Source organism: Crotalus tigris, unplaced genomic scaffold (genome assembly GCF_016545835.1).
Source record: "Crotalus tigris isolate CLP2741 ecotype Arizona unplaced genomic scaffold, ASM1654583v1 scf7180000019496.3020429, whole genome shotgun sequence".
NCBI classification, from domain to species: domain Eukaryota; kingdom Metazoa; phylum Chordata; class Lepidosauria; order Squamata; family Viperidae; genus Crotalus; species Crotalus tigris.
The window spans coordinates 499,568-521,004 of NW_024097566.1; the positions used below are offsets into that span (position 1 = coordinate 499,568).

The 21,437-nt window shown below is 34.3% G+C and overlaps 1 protein-coding gene across 1 annotated transcript in view; it reads left to right on the forward strand.

Moving 5' to 3' along the window:
* Nucleotides 1-21,437, forward strand: part of OTOGL (otogelin like) — a 111,013-nt gene that overhangs the window by 48,951 nt on the left and 40,625 nt on the right. The window contains exons 22-28 of the mRNA XM_039362937.1: nucleotides 505-557; nucleotides 1,153-1,315; nucleotides 1,841-1,948; nucleotides 5,189-5,327; nucleotides 14,541-14,675; nucleotides 16,622-16,768; nucleotides 18,304-18,423. Of these exons, the coding sequence (XP_039218871.1) occupies nucleotides 505-557; nucleotides 1,153-1,315; nucleotides 1,841-1,948; nucleotides 5,189-5,327; nucleotides 14,541-14,675; nucleotides 16,622-16,768; nucleotides 18,304-18,423 (865 nt within the window). The remainder of the gene's footprint in view (nucleotides 1-504; nucleotides 558-1,152; nucleotides 1,316-1,840; nucleotides 1,949-5,188; nucleotides 5,328-14,540; nucleotides 14,676-16,621; nucleotides 16,769-18,303; nucleotides 18,424-21,437) is intronic.

Genomic DNA, 21,437 nt, shown 5'->3' on the forward strand with positions numbered 1-21,437 from the left:
ATTTTGACTGAATTTGTAGATTGACGTTTTGTGTATTTAATTTTTGAGTTATATACAGGCCTGTTTTAACTTTATATAAATTTAGCATGTTTTCCTAAATGATGTCTTGCTTTTTCTTACTTAATATTATAGTAAAACTGTAAACTATTATTGAAGAATAAATACCGTACTGACCTGTTTTGCCCTCTGGATGCATCTTTCTTAATCACTTCTCTGTATGATTACTAGTACCATACCACTAAACTTGGTATATTTGGCCAAGCATAGGAAAAAGTGTTTTTGTTTATGTTTCTATGGAAATGTAGCTTATTTTAATATATCAAGTCACTTAATATATATATAATTAATTTAATCAGTATTCATTAGGTGCAAATGATGGGACATCCATTAAAACAAAAATATGAGCTAGATTCTGCAAAGGACATGTATACTCTATGAGCTATAAAATTGGCCATGGCTTTTATCATTTCTTATTAAACTTTTTAAAAACTTTTCTTTGGCCAGCCAATGCCTAAATGGAACAATGAAATGCAATGAAGCAGCAGCTGTCCCTGCAGGTAACTTTCTTGACTCATTTAGAATAACAATTACCAACTATGTCTTGATCAGCTTTCTTTTTTGTTACTTGTAGAAATTATGTTCAACTTCTAAGAAAGGGATTAAAATTTGTACCCATATATCTTACTGTGCTTACCAAAGCTTTTTCTGCATAGCTCTTGTGTAAGCCATTATTTTTAGCCTTACAGTCTTTCTATCTGCCTTAAACAGACAAAATATTATCCATCCACAATTTAAGAAAATGACTTTAGCTCTAGCTGACCTTATCTAGTTTTAGAAGCTAAAAAAAGTTGGGCCTGATTAGTATTGGGTAGGAGCCTTCAGAGAAACGAAAGCTATAGGCTATCTAGGAAATTGAAATGGAAAAAATCCTAGATGACTCACAAATGTGACCATGAAGAATTGAACTCAATTTGAAGAATGCTTAATCTTTTAAAAATTATTACTATACAGTATATGAAGTTAAAAGGATATTCAGTTAGGGCATATTACTGAAAATGTACAGTATTAGACAGCAAACATAAACATTAAGTTTAATTAATGGGAAACATAAATATAAAATGATTATACATCATTTGCATTTCATATCCATAGTGCATTCATGTCCTGATGGAAAGATCTACTATGACTGCCAATCTCATGTATCTGGCTTGCCATCAGGTGGAGTAAACTGTGAACTAACATGTACAAATATTGCTATGAACTTTACCTGTACACCTTCTCCACCATGTTTGAGTGGTTGCATCTGTCCCCCTGGGTAAGTGATACCAAAAGTCAGAGCATGGGTACAGCAGTTTATTCAAAGATCAGATGAATGTATCTTTTTTTCCGACTACTGTATTATTTTTATTTATTCCCAACTATTCTGAATGCCAAGAAATTTCAGCAGCAGTGTTTTATTTTAGGTAAGAAATTTAATAGATAAGTTATTGTCTTATCTATTAGGTAAGAATTTATTGGAGGCCTCAAATGGATAGACACATTTTCAAGGAAGTACTCTTTGTGAGAATTTTGGGGCAGCCTGAAAATACCAAAACATCAGCTGCAGCCTGATTGTGGATTTGTTTCCCCATTTCACCATAAAGCTATGTGTAAAGATTCCAAATTCAACTTTCCTTTTTTCTGTTTTAAAATATATTTGTCTTCTGACCCTATAGGATTCAAAAGCTATCTCTGCTCTACTTTGTGACCATTGACCATTGAATCAACTAGAACAAAAGTTAGATTACAAATATATAAGGATAGTTAATTTCTTTAAGTTTTTTTTTTTTTTATTTCAAAGAATGGCGGAACATAAAGGAAAATGTTATGTGCCTGATAGTTGTCCATGCATGTGGAAGGATTGGGAGTATATATCAGGTGAAGTGATAGCAACCTCTTGTTATACATGGTAAGTGTGATTGTTATATTTTAATGATGTAATTAACTTCAGTACTACATAGGTTACAACATGGTCATGCATATGTTCTATGACTATGTGATGATTTAAAATAATTTAACAATGAATGATGATGCTAATTAGAGTCATACATTGATGGACTATAGGTTATATTGGGAACTCAGAAGAATTACCCCAGAAGAATTACATCTATCTATCTATCTATCTATCTATCTATCTATCTATCTATCTATCTATCTATCTATCTATCTGCAGGCATATCCAAGTTGTAACTGCCCAAGAATCTTATTTACCTTCCAACTTAATAGCAAAAATAAATTTTAAAGAAATGTAACATTTAAAATACAGATTAATTACTGAAGAAAGTATTTTTCAAAAATTTCCGTCATATAATATGGTAGGTCTTAAAATCAACCTATCTTTTGCAGAGAATAGCAATATGTTAATAATTATTACAATGTAGGAATATAAATTATCTTAATCTTCAAATCTTTATTCAATCACAGACCAACATGCAAAATACAGAAATTATAGTTACTTAAAATGGAATATAAGACAATATGCTAAAATGTCCAAAATATCTTAAAGGGGGTTAGAATAAATCCTGTGGCATACAGCATATTATTGGCTGTGGACACACTGATGGAGTCAGATTGATCTGATAATAGCATTTTAAGGTAAAATAAATCGGAATGACCAGAGTATTTAATAAGACGTGGAAGTAATATCTCTTGGCATGCTCCTGCATAGAGGGGACCATAGAGCCTTATACTTTCCAACGATTCAATTATTCCTCCACTGCATGGACACAATCTTTGTTTGAAGGAGATTTTTTTTTGTATCTTCCTTCAACTGTCAGAAGGGCATTGAATCTGTCTAAAGAAAGATCTTTCTGAATTTTGGGATTGTTATCTGACTGAGATACTTGGTTAAAGAAGCTGCACAGAGTGGCTCAGGAAGGTATTTCTGGATGGGGCTGAGAAATCAGCTTGCAGCCTACTGTCTAAGATCTGTTAGAGCACATTGATAGCCAATCGAGGTGATGGTTGGCCATGAATAGCCACAGAGTTGTAAATTGGCTTGTACTGCCTGGCTTCAAGAGCACTGAAAGGTGTCAGTCAACATTAGAGGGGTCAGACTGATTGAAAAGAAAAAAGGATCTTAAGCCAGTGGGAGAAAATGTACATCCAGGTGGACATTTCAATTTTGAAAAGGCCAGCTTCACAGAGAAGGATTATGTTTGAAACACAGGGATATGCTTAAAAGATTGTTCTCAGAAATTTGGACTGAATTCTTTCCAAGGGAAGCAATGATCTGTAGAGCCCAACTGAGCTCCAAAAAGGAGTTGGGCTCAGCTGAGACTTTAATTGCTGCAGGTGTAGGCTGAGCTCCTTTGGAGAAGTAAAAAGATTGTAAGGTTGCCACTGTTTTTTGTGCATTTAGAGTGACGCATTCAGCATGAGGTTTGTGGTTACCTATAGCTTAAAAGACAATCCCCATATATTTGAAAGTCTTGACTTGCTATATTTGGTGGTTGTTTAGCTGTCAGGAATGCATCTTAAGGTACTTGGCAAAGACCATGACCTTGGTTTTAGAATAATTTATTTCTAGAGAATTTACTTGAATCTACTATATATATTAAAGAGAAGGGAGGCTAATATACACCTCTATCTCACTCCCCTCTTAACAGGAATTTCTTTGGAACGATGCCCATAAGCATTACATCAGACCTTTTCTGGGAGTTCTCATAAAGCTTATATGTTGTCTTTTGTCTGTTGAGGAAGAGTTCAGTTTTCCCCATAATTTGAGTCTAGGGATGGAACGTGCTCAAAAAGAGTATATCTTGAGTAGATGTTGAAGGAAATATAAATTATAGGGTTTTCATGCTTATCTTAGTATTAATTTTTTTTAATATTAAGTTGCCAAAATATCAAAGTAGTAAGATCAACTAAAATACAAATGTAATAAGGTCTGTCAAAAGGATCACACCAAACTGTGGTATGAACACACAAATGGCAAATATTCAGTACAAGAACATATAAAATGATGCATCTTGGGGTGAAAAATATTCAGTTCATGATGGAGTTTACATTGAAAAAGACTGGCAAGAAAAGAGCTTGGGGTTGTGATGGATGCTTCAAAGAAAACTTGATACAGCAAGAAATTGCTTTGTGGCATATTTATTTAATTTATTATGTTTAGTCTAACACTAATATCATGTCTGTGTATGTGTGTGTATTTCTGCTATAGCACCCACCTTATGCAACATTGTCCCTCCAGAGACTGGGATGGCTCCAACCCTTGCGGGCCTTTTGGGTTTTAAAGGTCAACATAAACACCTTAAATTGGGTCATATAGGCAACTGGTAACCAGTGGTGATATTTTCATCCATATGTATGAAACATTTAATTGAAATGCATCTGAAGCTGTGAGGCCCCCACTTACTCAGTTACCTTAGAATATTTGAGATTATCATATAATTAAAAAAAATCCTTATAACTTATAACTGTCTCTTTTAAGCATACAAAGATGCAATGAATGAGGTGTTGATCACCTATCTTGAAACTGAGCTAGCAACAAAGGGCAAGGTCTCCAGTCTCCATGTCTACAGCCTCAAGATCTACAAGTGTATTGAAGATAATTAGGAAATAAATTAAATATAAAAATATTATATTAATATACAGTGCTTTTTTGTAAAAAAAAAAAAAAAGGTGCCGGAACTCACACACGTCATACAACCCGTCTTGCCTACCCTACAAGGTTCCATCCAAAAAAGATGCCGGAACTCTGTTCTGGGCGTTCTATGAGAAAAAAAGCCCTGTTAATATATAATTTACACATGTATGGTATATAAATATATGTGGAAGCTTCCCCCTTCCATTATGTATTCAAGATGGATAGTGATTAATATTTATATGTTACTTATATATATAACGGTGTAGGTCTATACATATGTTGTATATAGGATATTTAAATGTGTGTTATGTATGTGTACACTTTGAGAGCAAACAACTAAATTTCATTTTTAATGTGTGCCATTGTGCCCACAAGTAAAATATGACAATAAAGGTTATCTATCTATCTATCTATCTATCTATCTATCTATCTATCTATCTATCTATCTATCTATCTATCTATCTATCTATCTATCTTTGCTATTTTGTGTTACATGACAAAAGAGTGTATATATTTTTCAATAAGAAAATCTTGATTCTTCCCCTCACACCCAAGTATTTGCCGACGTGGGATATTTAACTGCACATACTATCCTTGTCCTGCTGTATGCACAGTCTACGGAGATCGGCATTATTATACTTTTGATGGATTAGAATATGACTATGTGAGTGACTGTCAGATTTATTTAATAAAGGTAAGAAGACTTTTTTTGTTTTGCCTTTTTGTATGCAGAGTAATAAATTCTGTCTCATAATCTTTCAACAGCTATGTGGATGGAGATTACCCTGTTTATTTCAAATTTCAACAAGTTCTTCATGACTGAATATTTATTATAGTACAGACACAAAATAGTATCAGTGCAAAATAGTATGTACACATACTTTTAGGTTCTTTCTACATGTGCTTAATATGATTGTTTCTTCATGTTAATAAAATATTACTTTCAATTGGCATATCACAAATTTCTAATGAAACAGGATCACCTGACAGCATCCAGCATCCAATTATTCCTTATCATTTTATGAAAACATGATGCTCATAAAGTATCATGTGTGTCAATTTTAAGCAAGAACTTGCTTTACTTCCTATATTTCTCAGTAGTTGTCAGACTTTTACAGCTTTGGAAAATGATTGGAATGAATGTTCATTCAACATTCAACAAACAAGTTTTGATCAGGAAAATAAATTAGCAGAAAGGTAACAACACAAAAATTCTAGTGAGTATGCTATTTCCAAATGCCTACCCGTACGTAGGCCAATTAAGCCAGCAAGATTTTGTAAATTTTGTAATTTTTCTTGTGCTTTTTTCTATATACAAGGAAGGAAGCCTGCCTTTTTCATGAAGGCAAGGCATCTCTATCTGTTAATTGCTTGGAAGTTGCTACTAGACCATTTACCATAGTGAGCACCAACAATCAATTCTCACAACAACAGATATCTTGATATCTAAAATTAATTTATTTTATTGATAGAAGTATAAAAGAAATATCTATTCATTTAATTTCTCTCTCTCTCTCTCTCTCTCTCTCTCTCTCTCTCTCGTATGTATGTATGTATATATATATATATATATATATATATATATATATATATATGTTCAATGATGCAATCTTCGATCTCCGGGAGATCGAAGATTGCATCATTGAACAAATATGCCCGGGATTCGTATTTTTATAACCATTAAGGATATATATATATATATATATATATATATATATGCCCAAAGGTGAAATCTTTTGCATTGTTTCTATTTTTTTCCAGTTTTTATTTATTATCATTCTTGTATGCAGATGTATTGTCTATCTCACTGTTCCTGAGAGTAACCAAACACATAAAATATCCACTGTAAATCAATTTGAATTTAATTGATCAAATTAAATTAAATTAAAAATAATAAATCTATACACCATCATAACAACAGACAGCATTTAGTTTTTGTTTAACTAAAAGATCTTTATCATTTTTTATCACTGATCTTTAGTACACATAGACAATTGACCTACAAATGCATGATGTGCAAGAAAATTAAACCAGTTTTAACTGGTTAGCCAACATTCAAGGAATATATATTGCTACATAGCTTTCACAGTTCTGCTTTAGTTGTGCAAAATGTCCAAGAGAAATTTTGCAGAGTGAACAAATATGCAATAAAGAAGGCGTGGACTCTTAATGTGGTGTTTGAGATATATAACTACCAAATATTATCACTGAACTAATTGCTTTCACAATAGAATTTCCTTAACTCCAGTCTCCATCTTTATTTATGTATTTCTTTGCTTTGTAATTGATGTCTGATTGTTTACTTGGCAATATATGATTTGGCCATGAGCCTTTGGGAATCTGATACATTTGACTTCATCTGTTCCCTTTGAGTGATTGTTATATCCTACTGTAGAAAAGAGGCATAACACTTTAATAAAGTTTAATAAGGCCTGTAAATATTCTTTAAACATATTAATTTAATTTTACTGTGTTTCCCTGAAAGTAAGATCTACCCTGAAAATAAGCCCTAGCTTGATTTTGGGGGGGGGGTGGACCTAATATAAGCCCTAGTTTTGGGACAAGGTACACACCTTAAAATCAAGCTAGGGGTGGGGGGTGGAGCTGCCCCATGTGCCCTGCACCCACTTACCTTGCAGCCACACCTCTCCTCAGTGACCCACTTCTTCTGTGGCATCCTCAGACTTGCATTTTACAGTCAGAGGCCTTTCAGGAAGACCACTGCAGCCGAGAACCGAATTATGGATTCAATCCATAGTGCAGTTCTTGGCTGCACAGTGCCGGAGGTGAGTGAAAAAGACACACCCCCCCAAATAAGATCTGATGTCTCTTTTGAAGAAAAAAAAAAGACCGGGTCTTATTTTCGGGGAAACACGGTAAGTTGTTGCAATGCAATGCTTCAGTTAGAGGTTATGTTCACTGGCCGGAGAAAAAGGATACATACCAAAAATAATGTGGTATTTGTCCTAATAATTGCATTGCATTGTGCCCCAATTCCAAACAGGCACAGCAGCGTCCATAGTTTCCCAATCTGGTCTTCATATTCATTGTAAATACATCTTAGAGTAACAGTTCTGTGGTGAAAGAGATTAAACAATGGGATAGTTCTGCCTTACCTGCCTGTGAAATAAATCTCTCTTAACATTGTAGAAAAACAGTGGAGAATTACTTTTAGGGGATATTGACTTTCATTGGAATAAGTTAACTCATTTTACAGATTGCTAAAACTTCATATTAATGAAATTTTTCAAGCCAAATAACATATTTTGTTTCTCTATTTGTGAGAAATATTCTGTTTTTCTGCCATTGGATGTCTAGTGCAATTCATTAATATAATAAATTAATTAAATTAATTCCCAAATAGCTGGGAATAATATAACTCTTCTGAATAATACCAATTTTTAAAGGAAATATTTATAAAAATATGTTTGTTGCATTTTACATTTTTGAATTTAACTAGCTATACGCTTTAGTGTCTTCTGTCTTATTTTGGAGGACTTTAATGCTGTGGATTAAAGTTTAATAAGCCCTCTTAACAAAATAGCATTTGTTTCAAACATCTAAGACAGTATTTTTAAATAGAGGTTTGTTAATTTATCTCCTGGGATCTTCCAGACCAAAGAGGTGGGTGGAAGGAAAGTTAGATTTTCCCATTTTATAAAATTGGAGGAAAACAAAGATTAACATCTTAGGGAGAGAATAATAACAGTGGCCCTTTTGTTGTTTTTCTCTCTCTAGAATGACAAATTAGAAAAGGCTGCAGATATCACTATTGCCAACTACAGTTTTGAAAAAGAAGGTATTTGCAGAGTGTGAGGCACATGAGAGAAGATACCTTTTCAGATATATAGCCAGCTGTTCTTTGAGCTTGCAAACATATTAAAATGTAATATAAAACCTAAGCTCTCTTTTAATTTTTAGGTTTCGTATGAAAGGAAGCAAAATTACTTCCACTCAGTTTAATAGCTATATACTACTAAAACTCTCCTGTCTATATGTCACCTTCAATTGGGCAAAATGGTGTATCATAGGGCAAAATTATTAAATGAATATACCTCAAATGAGCTAACTTAAAGAATGGGTCAGTTACTTGTATGGTATTGAGATTTCAAGGATCTCTAGATCTGTTGCATTGGCAAAGTTTTGGTCATTAAAACACCGCTGTGGTTAGCCTTGGTCATATGATCATGATTTACAATGCTCCCTGCTACTTCCCACAAGGAAAGTCAATGGGAAAACTAATCACTCCTGCTCCCACAGCATTTTTGCCTGCCTGTGATCATTCTGTTTATTAAGTAAGGAAATATCTTTGAAACAATGGGGATGGATCTGTCACAGTGTAATTTGTAATTTTTCCCCCTTAAATATAATTTCACCTTGACTGATAAATATTCTTACTGATTTCACCCTGAATATCCTAATGGTGATAAATCTTCAGTCATGATTAAGTTTATTTAACATTGGAAAAACTGTCAACATCTCAGCCTATAGCTATATATTTAGGATTTCCATTGGTCATTTCCACATAGTTACAAAGCCAGTAAAAATGCTCTGAAAACTTTTTGTTGTAAAAATAGATAAATGAAAAGAGTATAGACAAATAAAAAATTCCTGAACTGAATTTTCTTTTAACTAATCTGTGATCCTTACCCCAAAATAAGTTTCATTCTGACTCAAATCTATAGAACTGGCCTGTAAACCAGGAATTCTTGTAGAATTCTTTGAGCTTTCTTCCATGTAAATGCTTATAGAACTATGTTCTACTGCCTAAGGATACAAGCATTAATCTTGTTCATAGAATATTAATAAATACATCTAGCACTTATTTGTAAAGTATTGTCAATTATAAATTATGTACATTTCTTCCTTTCTAGTCCTCATTCTGCGTTAAAAGATAACATATCTGTGAAAACAGATTCATTGCTCTCTTCATAAATGGAACACAGGACACATTTCTTAAATGACTTTTTAGCATTTTGTAGGAGGAAAATGGCATTTTCTCCTGTTTTCTTGTAGATACTCACAGTAAAACATTGTTAGAGTCTGTATTACTCGAAAATTGATACCCAAGCATTCCCAGAACTTAATCTTTGTACTATCATGTTTTTAATTAGGAATGGATTGCTGTAATGTAATCCAATAAATAACCAAACCAATTCTTAGTAGAACAAAACTAAATAAAGGATACAAAAGAGAACTGATTACTATGAATATTTGCAGCATTCATAATAGATGTTGACTGAAATCAAAGAGAAGTAGCACCCTGCTTTGTACTACAATTTTTATAGAAATCAAATGCCCCCTTTGTTTTACTTCTTAGAAGATTTATGCAGGACATTTGGCAGATAAACAGAAAATATACATTCAATAAACAGGTATGCAGTTGATTTATAATATGTATTTATAGAATTTGCTCTTAATATACCTACTATGATTCAGCCATGTAATCCTGGTATTTCCATTAGCTCTGTCTCTCCAATATAGACAATTGCCTTTTAAGCAGATCAGAGGATGTCCTGGTTATAGTTCTAAAATTTGGGATTGTGTATTATATATGTACAAAAATAGAAGCCTCTCTACAGGGGTATTCCAATTTTGGGTTACCTTTCTGAGAGAAATATGTCCAAACACTGCAATACTCTTCTTGATTCTAATCCATCCATCATTTATTGTGGTCAGTGCCAGAATTTGCCATGTATGTTCTAAGTCAAAATGTTTTTATTTGTCCTAGTTCTTTAAACAGAAAGTATATTTAGTAAGGAAGAAAGTAATTTCATTATTGAAAGTACATTAGACACTTGAACTTTTATGCCAATGCTGAATAATATCAATCAGTGTAGGTTTTTTCTATTGATATTTTAGATGTTTCAGTTTGTAATATTACATTTGAAGTTGGAACTTTTTAATATACTATCCTAGGATCCTGTAGTATAAAAACGTTAGCCTGAAATATTATCAAGACATATTTCATTTTGCCTGTGATAAGCCCACTGGCAATCCAGGCAAAGATGCAGAATTATTAGAGAGGTAGGGTGTGGAATTTCTCTTGATGTTCTCCAGATAGCTCATGAGGCAACAAGAAACCCCATGGCAGCTGATTTTATATTTCTTTCTTCCTAATTTATAGACCAAGAAAGGAATTGGATGGAACTTTTAGTATTGTTTCCAGATTGTCTTTCGGTAGTTTTATTAGTAATTGCAGCTACTGCTCTTTGTTTCATGGATTAACTTTACAAGGTGCAATATTTAAACATATTATGACAGTTAAATTATATATCAATACAGTTAATTGGTAATGATTTTAAGACCCACAGTTAAGCTTATTTTTTTCAATTACATTCAGGCTGTTTTATTGAGCTATGATGCACTTCATTTTGGAAATGCAGGTCCATTCTGGTAACTTGCCTGGATTTTTCATCCTGTTTCCCTGTTGCTTAGCAACACCATAGTATTGCAAAGAAACTGGTATAAAATTAGAGCTGTCTTGTTTTGGTAGTTAATGGAAAGATAGAAGATAGTCTTATAAGAAGCAAGGAAATCTTTCTGTTTTTCTTTCCTATTGCTATAAATTAGCTTCACATGACAAATAATAATACTTTTTTTGTTTTTTACCTTAAAAGGAAAATCTACCTCTGAATCAGTGATTACCTAACAAGATATAAATACAGCACTTCATTATTCATCTCTGGGGCTGTATCAAGAAAGTTTAAGGGGACAGGGAAGTCCCTATTCAGTCATGAGGAAACATTTTTCTTCTTTTTCATGGCAATGGGCCCATCTGCAAACTGAGGGAGTTTTGCTCAGTAGTAGAGATTATTTTACACAGAAATTCTCTCCTCAGCCTCTGCACTTAAAGCAACTGCAATTGGAAGATTTCTGCATGAGAATTTGAAAGGTTGCTGACAGCTATCATAACTATGGTTCTACAAAATGCTTAACCATAGGTTTGTTTAATATGCTACAATGGTTGTTGGCATATACAAGTAGTCTTTGATTTACAATAGTTCATTTAGTGACCATTCAAAGTTACAACAGCACTGAAAAAAAGTGACTTACTTTTTCACAGTTATGACCTTTGAAGCATCCCCATGATCATGTGATCAAAATTCAGATGCTTGGCAACTGGTTCATACTTATGACCATTGCTATGTGCCAAGGTCATATGATCACCTTTTGCAACCTTTTGGCAAGCAAAGTTAATGGAGAAGCCAGATTCACTTAACAACCAGATTACTAACTTATGAACTGCAGTGATTCACTTAAAAAGTTGTAAAATGGGGCAAACCTCATTTAACAAATGTCTCACTTAACAACAGAAATTGTGGTAAGAAGTCAAGGACTACCTGTAAAGGTAACCCATAATGTATAGATCATCACACTAAATTAAAAGCAAACAACTTTATGGATTAGTGTGACTATGGACTAAAATGATCAAATTGTATGGCTTTTAAGGTTGACCGGAAATCTGGATAGTCTTCTAGAAAAATTAATGAATTAACAGACATGTTGACATTAAAAAGTGCATTCCATGTGGTATGTATACATTAATGGGGGGGGAGCTGACTACTTTAATTTGTATCTTTAAAATACTTTGTGGCAATTTTTTACATACTGTTTTAACATTTAAACATTTAATTCATTGATTTTCTATATTTTCTTTTAAAATGTTAGTATTTGGGTGAAATTTGTTTAAAGTAACATATAACTATCACATATAAAACAATAGAAAAATTTTAGGGCAGATCCAGATTTAAATCTCTAGTCAGCCATATAAGCTCCCTGATAAATTTTGGATCTGTCAAACGCTGTCAGTTCAAATTAATTCACTGGAAGTTGTTAAGGAAATAAAATGAAGACGCCCAACTAAGGCCCCTTATTATTTATTACTACTATGTTGTCATCAACATCTTCTCATTATCATTTTCTTTCACAATTTCCAAAGTTTATTTCTACTTCATTTCAGATGCTGATATTAAAGCATTTTGGAGTGTAGGCCTATAGTATCTTAAGACATGTCTCTTCTCATACTGTATGTTCTTGTCAATATACAAAAGGCATCAATGGAAGTGCTGCCCTCCCATGCTAATGTGCAGTTAGGCGCTGCCAAGGAATAAAGGTGGTGCCAACTGTGTAGTGTGCCATCTACTTGTTTAAGCTACACAGAACACCTGGCAAAGATCTTTTTACTCTCCTTCCTCTTGTCAATAACTCACTATTTTAAATGTATAGGCTTCAGTGAAACATGTTTGCCTTTGATCATGGTTTTACTGTTTATATATATCATGTTTAACAATGTAGAGCTTAGATTTTTATATAGCACTTTTAATATAATTTTCCCTTGGAAAGCTCTGTTTTCAAGTTTGCATATCAATATGTTAAATAAAAAAGCATTTGGTTTTTTTCTGCTTTTATTAAAATATTATAATAGATAATGATGATGATGCCATCCATTCAGTTGATTGTGAATCTTGGTGATTTTATGGGCCATATCTCTCCATATCTTCTGATCTTGCACTATTTCTTTGAGATTGGCTTGTGCCAACTTCGATGGTGTCCAGCCACAGTATTCTTTGGCAGCCTGGTTTTCTTTTACCACTAACTCTTCCAAAATAATTGCTTTCCCCAGTGAATTTCCCCTGATGACATGGCCAAAGTAAGTGAGACACAATTTTGTGATTTTGCCTTCTAGTGACATGCCTGGTGTTATGCACTCCAGTACTTGCTTGTTAGTCATCTTCGTTGTCCAAGGAATATGCAGGAAACTTCTCCACCACCACAACTCAAATGAGTCAACTTTCTTTCTACTAATTACATTTTTCATTTATCCTGTTTAAATAGTTAGCAGAATGAAATGCTAAAGCTTTCTGAATGGTATACCATCTTAGGCTGCAGGAACAAACATATAAAGAACCAATTCAGTTTAAAGTGTTGATCAAATTATGCACTTTGTTTTAAAGTATTAAACTTTAAGATCAATCAGTAGTGCCACTTTCTCTTCAGATTCTTCCTGTTTGAAAGTAATATTATTCTTTCATTGCTCCTTCCTTATAAGTAAGTATTCTGTATGCTGAAAATTACACAAATAGATCAGAGTCCTTTCACACTTTTTTTTTCAGAATATATAAATGTCTGTAAATCAGGAAAGCTTCTTATTTCAGTTTCCAGCTTAATTTCCAAGCCCTGTTTCTCATTCTGGGACAGACTGAACCACTGAAACTTTTTTAGAGCATTCAGCCTACTCTGAAAATTTATATGGTTGGCAAGGTCTGAAAAGGGGAGCAGGCAAGTAATTACTTTTGGCAAATAGAAGCATACTGGATGTTTGTTTCAGTTCTGCAATAGTGCAATCTGTGACAAAAATTACATGGCTTATATTATTCTTTAAAGCCTTAGAACAATCCAACTAATACAAATGGTTGCACCAATCTCAAAGATTACTGTATATTTCTTGGATTTTTTTTAAAGGAGAGATTATAAAACTAAAAAGAAAGAAGACAACTGTTGTGTTCAATCTGATAATAATACATTTGCAAATCTGCATTAGAAACCACCCTTAAAGGAGAAAATGTGATTAACTCCATCTTCAAGACTGAAATAATATTTTCATGCTCAAAGTGATTTGATTTCACCTCATTTCAACTTCAGTAAAACAAGGATCCCTTATACAGTATGAAATTCAGAGAGTAACATTTATTTCTTTGAAATCTGGCTGATCAAGGTTTATATCTAGGTCAACTTGACATCACTTGATTTAGAACTACATTAACTCAAGTTAACCCAGAAAACTTCCCAAGGCAGTTGTAGTCCAGTTAAGGGAATGCACTGCCTGACAATACCTTATTTGATAGATGTTGCAGTGTTCTGCCACTATGTTTTTAGAAATAACTATGTTATTTCTCCTTTGCAGAGTGTTGACAGTTCAAACTTGTCTCTAATTGTTCAAAATAAGAAGTGCTTCGATAATGACATTGTTTGTTCAAAACATATGTTGCTAACTATTGGAGACTCTGAGATTTTTTTCAGTGAATCTCTAGACATAGAGGTAAGTTTATTTTCCCCGTTTTGAAATTCACTAAAGCTCAATTGATTATCAAAATACTGTTTTTTTACACCATCTCTCTCTCTCTCTCTCTCTCTCTCTCTCTCTCTCTCTCTCTCTCTCTCTCTCTCCCCCTCCCTCCCTCTCCCTCTCCCTCTCCCCCCCTCCCCCCCTCTCTCTCTATATATATGCAACATGATACAAAGAGAATTACAAGATAATCATTAGATAAGAGACTGGGGAAGGCTGGCTTAAGCAAACATACATATAGTAAAATACATATTTTTATAACAATAAAAAGTTTATCTTTTCCTCATACACAATCCCTATTATACTTGGCATCATAGAACCTCTCTGCTGCCAAATTGTCCTGGGCTACTGAGCATCTGGGAGAAGACTGACAGCTTCACTGGACAACACAAAATTAAAGTTAATTAAATAAGAAGTTTAATAAATGGCAGTGGTGGTAGGTTAGAATAAATGTTCACTTTTTCTATCAGGTTCTGTGGTTTGAGCTTCAGCAAAAAACTAAGCTTTAATATTTTGATGATAGGAAAAGCAGCATTTTTTTAAGTTCTCTGTCAATCCTATGAAAATTCTTCATAATCAGTGGTTCAAGTTCAGCCAAATAAAGCATTGATAGATTAGGGATCTAATTTTACATAAATTTTTGATGTGGTACTTTTATTGTATCAGTTTAATATGATAAAGATTTTCCTATGCTTTCATGTGTTTCAACTATTGATCTGCAATGTTCAGTATAGGTCCTTCATTGAAACACAGTACAAATACCTGCTTCAGGTATAATCAAAAGCATGAAAGTAGCAGGTCATCTGTATGATGTATCACTGAAATCTTTGGAGATTTCTTTTAATTTAAATTGCTTCACTTTGTGGCTTGAGACTGGGTTGTGCCACTTCCTTTGAAAGGTAAAAACCTTAATGAATATTAGTAGTTAATTATTATTTATACTTTCATGGAATGTTTAACATGCTATAATTAGGCTGCATTGCAAATAAATGCTTGCTATAGGAAAAGAATTTTTAAAAATTCTAACTGTGAGGGAGCGGGGGAGACAACTATGGCCCTTTTACGGCCTGTGGAGTTCAACTCCCAGAATTCCTGAGTCAACTGGCTCAGGAATTCTGGGAGTTGAAGTCCACAGGTTGTAAAGAGGCCATGGTTGCCCAGCGCTAGTTTACAGCCTTCCTTGAATTGAGAGCTACATGTGGGTTTTGTGGACTATGTTGATTAATTGAAGCAGATAAGACAAAAGACAAACTGATTATGGATGAAGTGTGCAAAAGTATACTTTATTCTTATTCTAAATATAGGTTCATAATTAATGTTGCAAATTATCACATATTCCAAGTGCAAACTGTTCACTTAAAAACAAGTAAAGAATATTGGAGATCTGGCTTGATAATAATGTACATAAAATATTTTGGAATTGTATTTGATTACAAATGAATATGAATCAGCAGTGCAGTAAGGTTGTAAAAATGCAGTTTTAGATGTCATTTTTGGAAGTAAGGTTTCCAAATCATTGGAAGGAATAGAGAAATGTAACTGCATTGTTTAGACCCCACCTCATGTCTAATTCTGGGCACTATGCTTAAAAAATAATTAAAAAAATAATTCAAAACTGGGACAGGTTCTGAGAAGTTTAAATGTTTAAAAACTAGGGCAAATGAAGACAGGCTGAAAGAGTGGGCTATGGTTAACCTTGACAAGAAAAGATTAAAAAGAGGAAATGATGTTGAACATTTGAAAGGATATCATTGAGAAACTTAATAATTATTTGCTTTTGTTCCTAGTTGCAGGATAAGGAATAATAAAATTAAGTGTGTAGGTAGAAAGATTTCAGCTGAATTCAAAGAGAAAAATATATATACCACATGTGACTGCATCATCATCATTAATATCTTACAAGTACCTATTATTTATAGGGGATGCTGAGGAGACATGGAGACAAATCCAAGTATCAAGTTTGGAAAGCTGGATATTATGTGGCAATACATTTTCCAGAGGAAGAGCTCATGGTATTGTGGGACAGGAAGACAACAATGCATATCAAAGTTGGAGCTCGATGGAAGGTGAATCAGTATAAAGCTAAGTCACAATAACAAAAGGAAACAGGATGACTATTCTACAAACAATTTATTCTTGAATTATGCTCACTATAAATAAAACAAGTTTAGAATAATTTACAAAGTATATTTTATAATATTTATTATATAGCCAAGTGCTCCATGAAAAAATATACAGGTATACAGGTAGTCCTTAACTAACAACACAACTGGAACCAGAATTTCCATTGCTAAGCAAGGTGGTTGCTAAGTGAATGATATACGATTTTACAACTTGTTTGCCACAGATGTTAAGTGAATCATTGCAGTTATTAAGTAAATCAGGCTTCCCTCATTGACTTCGCTTGTTGGAAGCTGGCTAGGAAGTTCACAAATGGTGATCACATGACTGTGGGACACTGTATCTGATTGCCAAGTGCCCAATTTTTGATCACATGATAGTTGGGATGCTGCGATGGTTGCAAGCACAAGACTGGTTGCAAGTCACTTTTTTTCAGTGGCCTCGGAACTCTGAACTGTTGCTAAATGAATGGTTGTAAGCCAAGGACTACCTGTATATTTTTTGGTTTAATACACCATAGGTTCCAAAAGTTCCTCAACTTGTCAGAAATAGAAACAGAAATATAATTTTCCAAAATAAACACCTTACTTTCTTTTAGACTAAAAATTATTCTCTGTTGAACTTAGAATTGCTGCATATTTATGGATCATAGTGTTAAATCGCTTGATTATACTATCCTGGAATGAAAGAGGAAAAAACTGAATTTCAAGCTGTGATATTTCCCCCCCCCATAATGAAAATAGTTGCAAACTTTCTTTACAAACACAGTCCTTTAATTGACACATATTTTTATTGGCATCCAGTGATACATTCATCTTTAATTAACTATGAGGATGCCATGGATTTCATGACATCATTTGCTCCCCCTTATCTTCCCCATGTATGCCACATTTTCTTACGCAAGAAGTAGAAACATAATTCCTTCTGATTTAAATTCATTTATATGGCTTGTGATACTTACAGAAATGTTTTGATATTTTAACAGTTTTTTTATTGTTAGGGTCGTAAAAACTCTGGAAATGGCCTTATACTGAGACAGTCCTAGACTAAGATTGCTGATGCTGACTGGCACTGGTTTTTCATGTTTCTAGCAAGAATTCTCTGGCCGTATCTGGAGATACTTGCACTGTTTTGTTTTAAACTAATAACCATTTGTACTATAGGTAGAGGTAAATAAGATTAAGGGGATGAGAGTTTATATCACTAGTAAGCACAGGCTGTGAAAATAATGAAACAGTAAACAAAAAAGATAACATTAAAAAAGTTATAGAAAACAGTACATTTTTAAAAAGCTAGTCTAAATTGTGTCTGTTTTGTGACTATTCAATCTATATTAATACCTAAATTAAGATTCAATTAATCATTTTTTTTTTCAAAAATATGAGTGCATTGTTTGTTAGCTTCATAAATCTTGATTGTTCTAGGTAAAGTGCTTAGGAAAAATGTTTTTCCTAAATAAATAAAATAGTTTTATTTTCAGGGTAAATTAGCTGGTTTGTGTGGAAATTTTGACAAATTTACTTCAAATGATCTGACTACATCCAACAATATGGAGGTAAAAAATGCTCAAATTTTTGGAGAGAGTTGGGCAATAGGACAGGTAAGCATAACATCTCCATTTATTTTAAAATAAATAATGTATTGATATTGCAAGTATGAGAATCTGTGGAAACAATTAATTTTAAGACAGCAGCCGACAGCTCACAGTTATGAAAGCTGGTGGATGTGATAGTAGTAGTAATAGTAATAGTAATAGTGTATACTTACAACTGGTACTTCTTTTCCACACCCTCCCCACTCCTCCATTATCTTTATTCTGTGCATTCTCTTTCTAACTTGATTAGGCAATTGAAATAAAGGAGATCAGGATATTGTGTGGCAGCCTTTTTTAAATATATAGTTCTGTCATCTCAATATCCATCCTGCTGGAGATTATACTTCAAATCATCTGGGAGACTTCCCTTTTGTGGCAGAAATTTGTTCTAAGGGAAGCCTGAAAGGGTTCCTTTCATAATTACACAGCAAAGAATATCACAAAGGTATAAGTACTCTTAAAAGGATATTTAACAGAGTTGGAAGGGACCTTGGAGGTCTTCTAGTCCAACCCCCTGCTCAGGCAAGAAACCCTATACCATTTCAGACAAATGATTGTCCAATCTCTTCTTTAAAACTTTCAGTGTTGGAGCACTCACAATTTCTGGAGGCGGGTTGTTCCACTGATTAATTGTTCTAACTGTGTGGAAATTTCTCCTTAGTTCTAGGTCGGTTCTCTCTTTGGCTAGTTTCCATATATTGCTTCTTGTCCTGCCTTCAGATGATTTAGAGCAGTGCTTTTCAACTGGCGGTACTTGTACCACCTGTGGTACTTTGCCACATGGCAGGTGGTAGGCGACCGTCCTAGAGAAATGTAGCGGGGGAGGGGAATGAGCCAAAGTGACCCAAGCCTGAGGGAGAGGCAGCTGCAGCTGCAGGACTGTGTGGGCTCAGCAGAAGCCCCAGGAGCCAACAGGGCTCCAGCTGATTGGCACTTCTGGAAGCAGCACGGAGCTGGAGGTGAACTGAAGAAAAAGAGGGAAAGAGGAGAGGCTATAAAAGAGGTGGTTTGGGTAGGAAAGAGAAAAAAAGACTACAGGGAAAGGGAAGGAGAGCTCAGCAGACAGGGAGGAAAAAAGGGACAGGGAAGAAACAGAAGCTGTTGCTAGAAGAAAAGGTCCCCTGGTTTGTTTTCTCCAGCCAGGAGAATGCAATCAGCGCTGATGAAATGAAAAACCGGCAGACAAGCATGTTGGAAAGGAAGTGGGTTTATTTAGTTCTGGATCAGCTGGCAGCTTGATTGGGTTACCATAAGGATTTTTGTACAGTTTTTACAGCATTTTGTAATTCAGAGGCTCGGTTTGTGTGCTTTGGTTATTGGAATATTTTAGTCTGAATTTTAGGCTAGCAATGAATCCAAAGTGTTGACTTCTGTAGGTTTAATCCCTTTAAACAAATGTAATTAGTTTTACGCCCTTATCCTGAGTCTGTCTATGGCTTTTAGAAAGTTTTCTTTGAAGGTAAACAGGTTTAATTTAAGGCTAAAGCTTTTCACAGTTGCCAGAGCCTTTCAGCCTTGGGTTGCAACATTGTGACACATGACATGCCTGAGGCAGCTTAAAGAAAAAAACAGAATTTATGTGTTTCTTTATTTTGTGAGCCTTTCTTGCTTTGCACTTGATTCCTGTGTCTTTAAGGGTACAGGGAAGGGATTGGGGAGGAAGGTGCATTCTTACTACATTGTGGAAGCTCAGAAGGGAGAGAGGAAGAAGGGCCAACCAGCTAGCTCAGGACTCTACAAACTTAGCAACTTTAAGACCTGTGGACTTCAACTCCCAGAATTCCTCAACCAGCCATGATGGCCGAGGAATTCTGGGAGTTGAAGTCCAGAAGTCTTAAAAGTGCCAAGTCTGAAGACGCCTGAGCTTGCTGGTAGTGGTGCATATTAATAAACATGGATAAATTTATCATACATTTATCAGTGTAAAGGGAAAGTGATTCAGCAAAGGAACAGCCACCGAAGAAATTAAAACTGGTACTTTTTTCCTTTTTTTTCCTATAGTTTGTAGCATTTTATTAGATTATAGAATAAAATACAAAAACACAAAAACAAATAGTAGGACACGGTGGGGAGGAAAAAGGGGGGAAAAGTGAGAGGGAGAAGGGAAAAAGAACAGACTTCCTCTGTTGCAGTAGAAGGAAGCATTAACATTGAACCTCAACTTTTTACTTTTCCATAATATTATAAACTAGCCATTTCTATAACAACAAATGAATCTAATCAGGAAAACCCAAAATCCCCCCCCTTTTTAGTCATCAAGTTTTTGACACCTTGCTAAGCACTGGTGGTGCTCAAATATTGTCATGTCCTAAAAGTGGTATAATCTGTGAAAAGGTTGAAAAGCCTGATTTAGAGAATAGGTTGACTCCCTCTTCATTGTGGTAACCCCTTAGATATTGGAATACTGCTATCATGTTACCCCTAGTCCTTCTTTTCATTAAACTAGACACCAAATTCCAGCAACCGTTCTTTATATGTTTGTAGCTTTATATGTTATATAAACCATTTTTATATATTTGTGGCTATCTTTTCCATGCTAACCGAACAATGATATTTACCGCACCATGGGCCAAACAACATATGTAGGAAGATCTGTAACATTTAAATTCTTGGTTGGCTTTTCCTACGGGGATGTGATGACCCAGGGCACAGCATAGAGGCAATGCAGTCAGCTGGCAATTCAAACAGTTCTTTTATTGCTCCAAATTTTCCCCAAATGCTCCAACAAAAGAACACCCACACCCCTTCAGCTGACTCTGACTGAAAGTAGGTTCAAATACAGTCTGATTAGCATAAGAAAGTACTCAAGGTCATAGAGATAACAAGAAAGAAAACATAAACTTAATGAGTCTGTTTGAATCCTAGCTTGCCTGAGCAGTTTTCAAAAGAGAGAATCCGAAATATAACCAGACGTCTTTAAACATTCAAGTAACGTGGGCAGTCAATCTAATAGTTCAAGTTTCCAGGTTTCCGAACAGAAGTCACAGAACAAGAGATCAGCAACAATGCACAACAAGAAT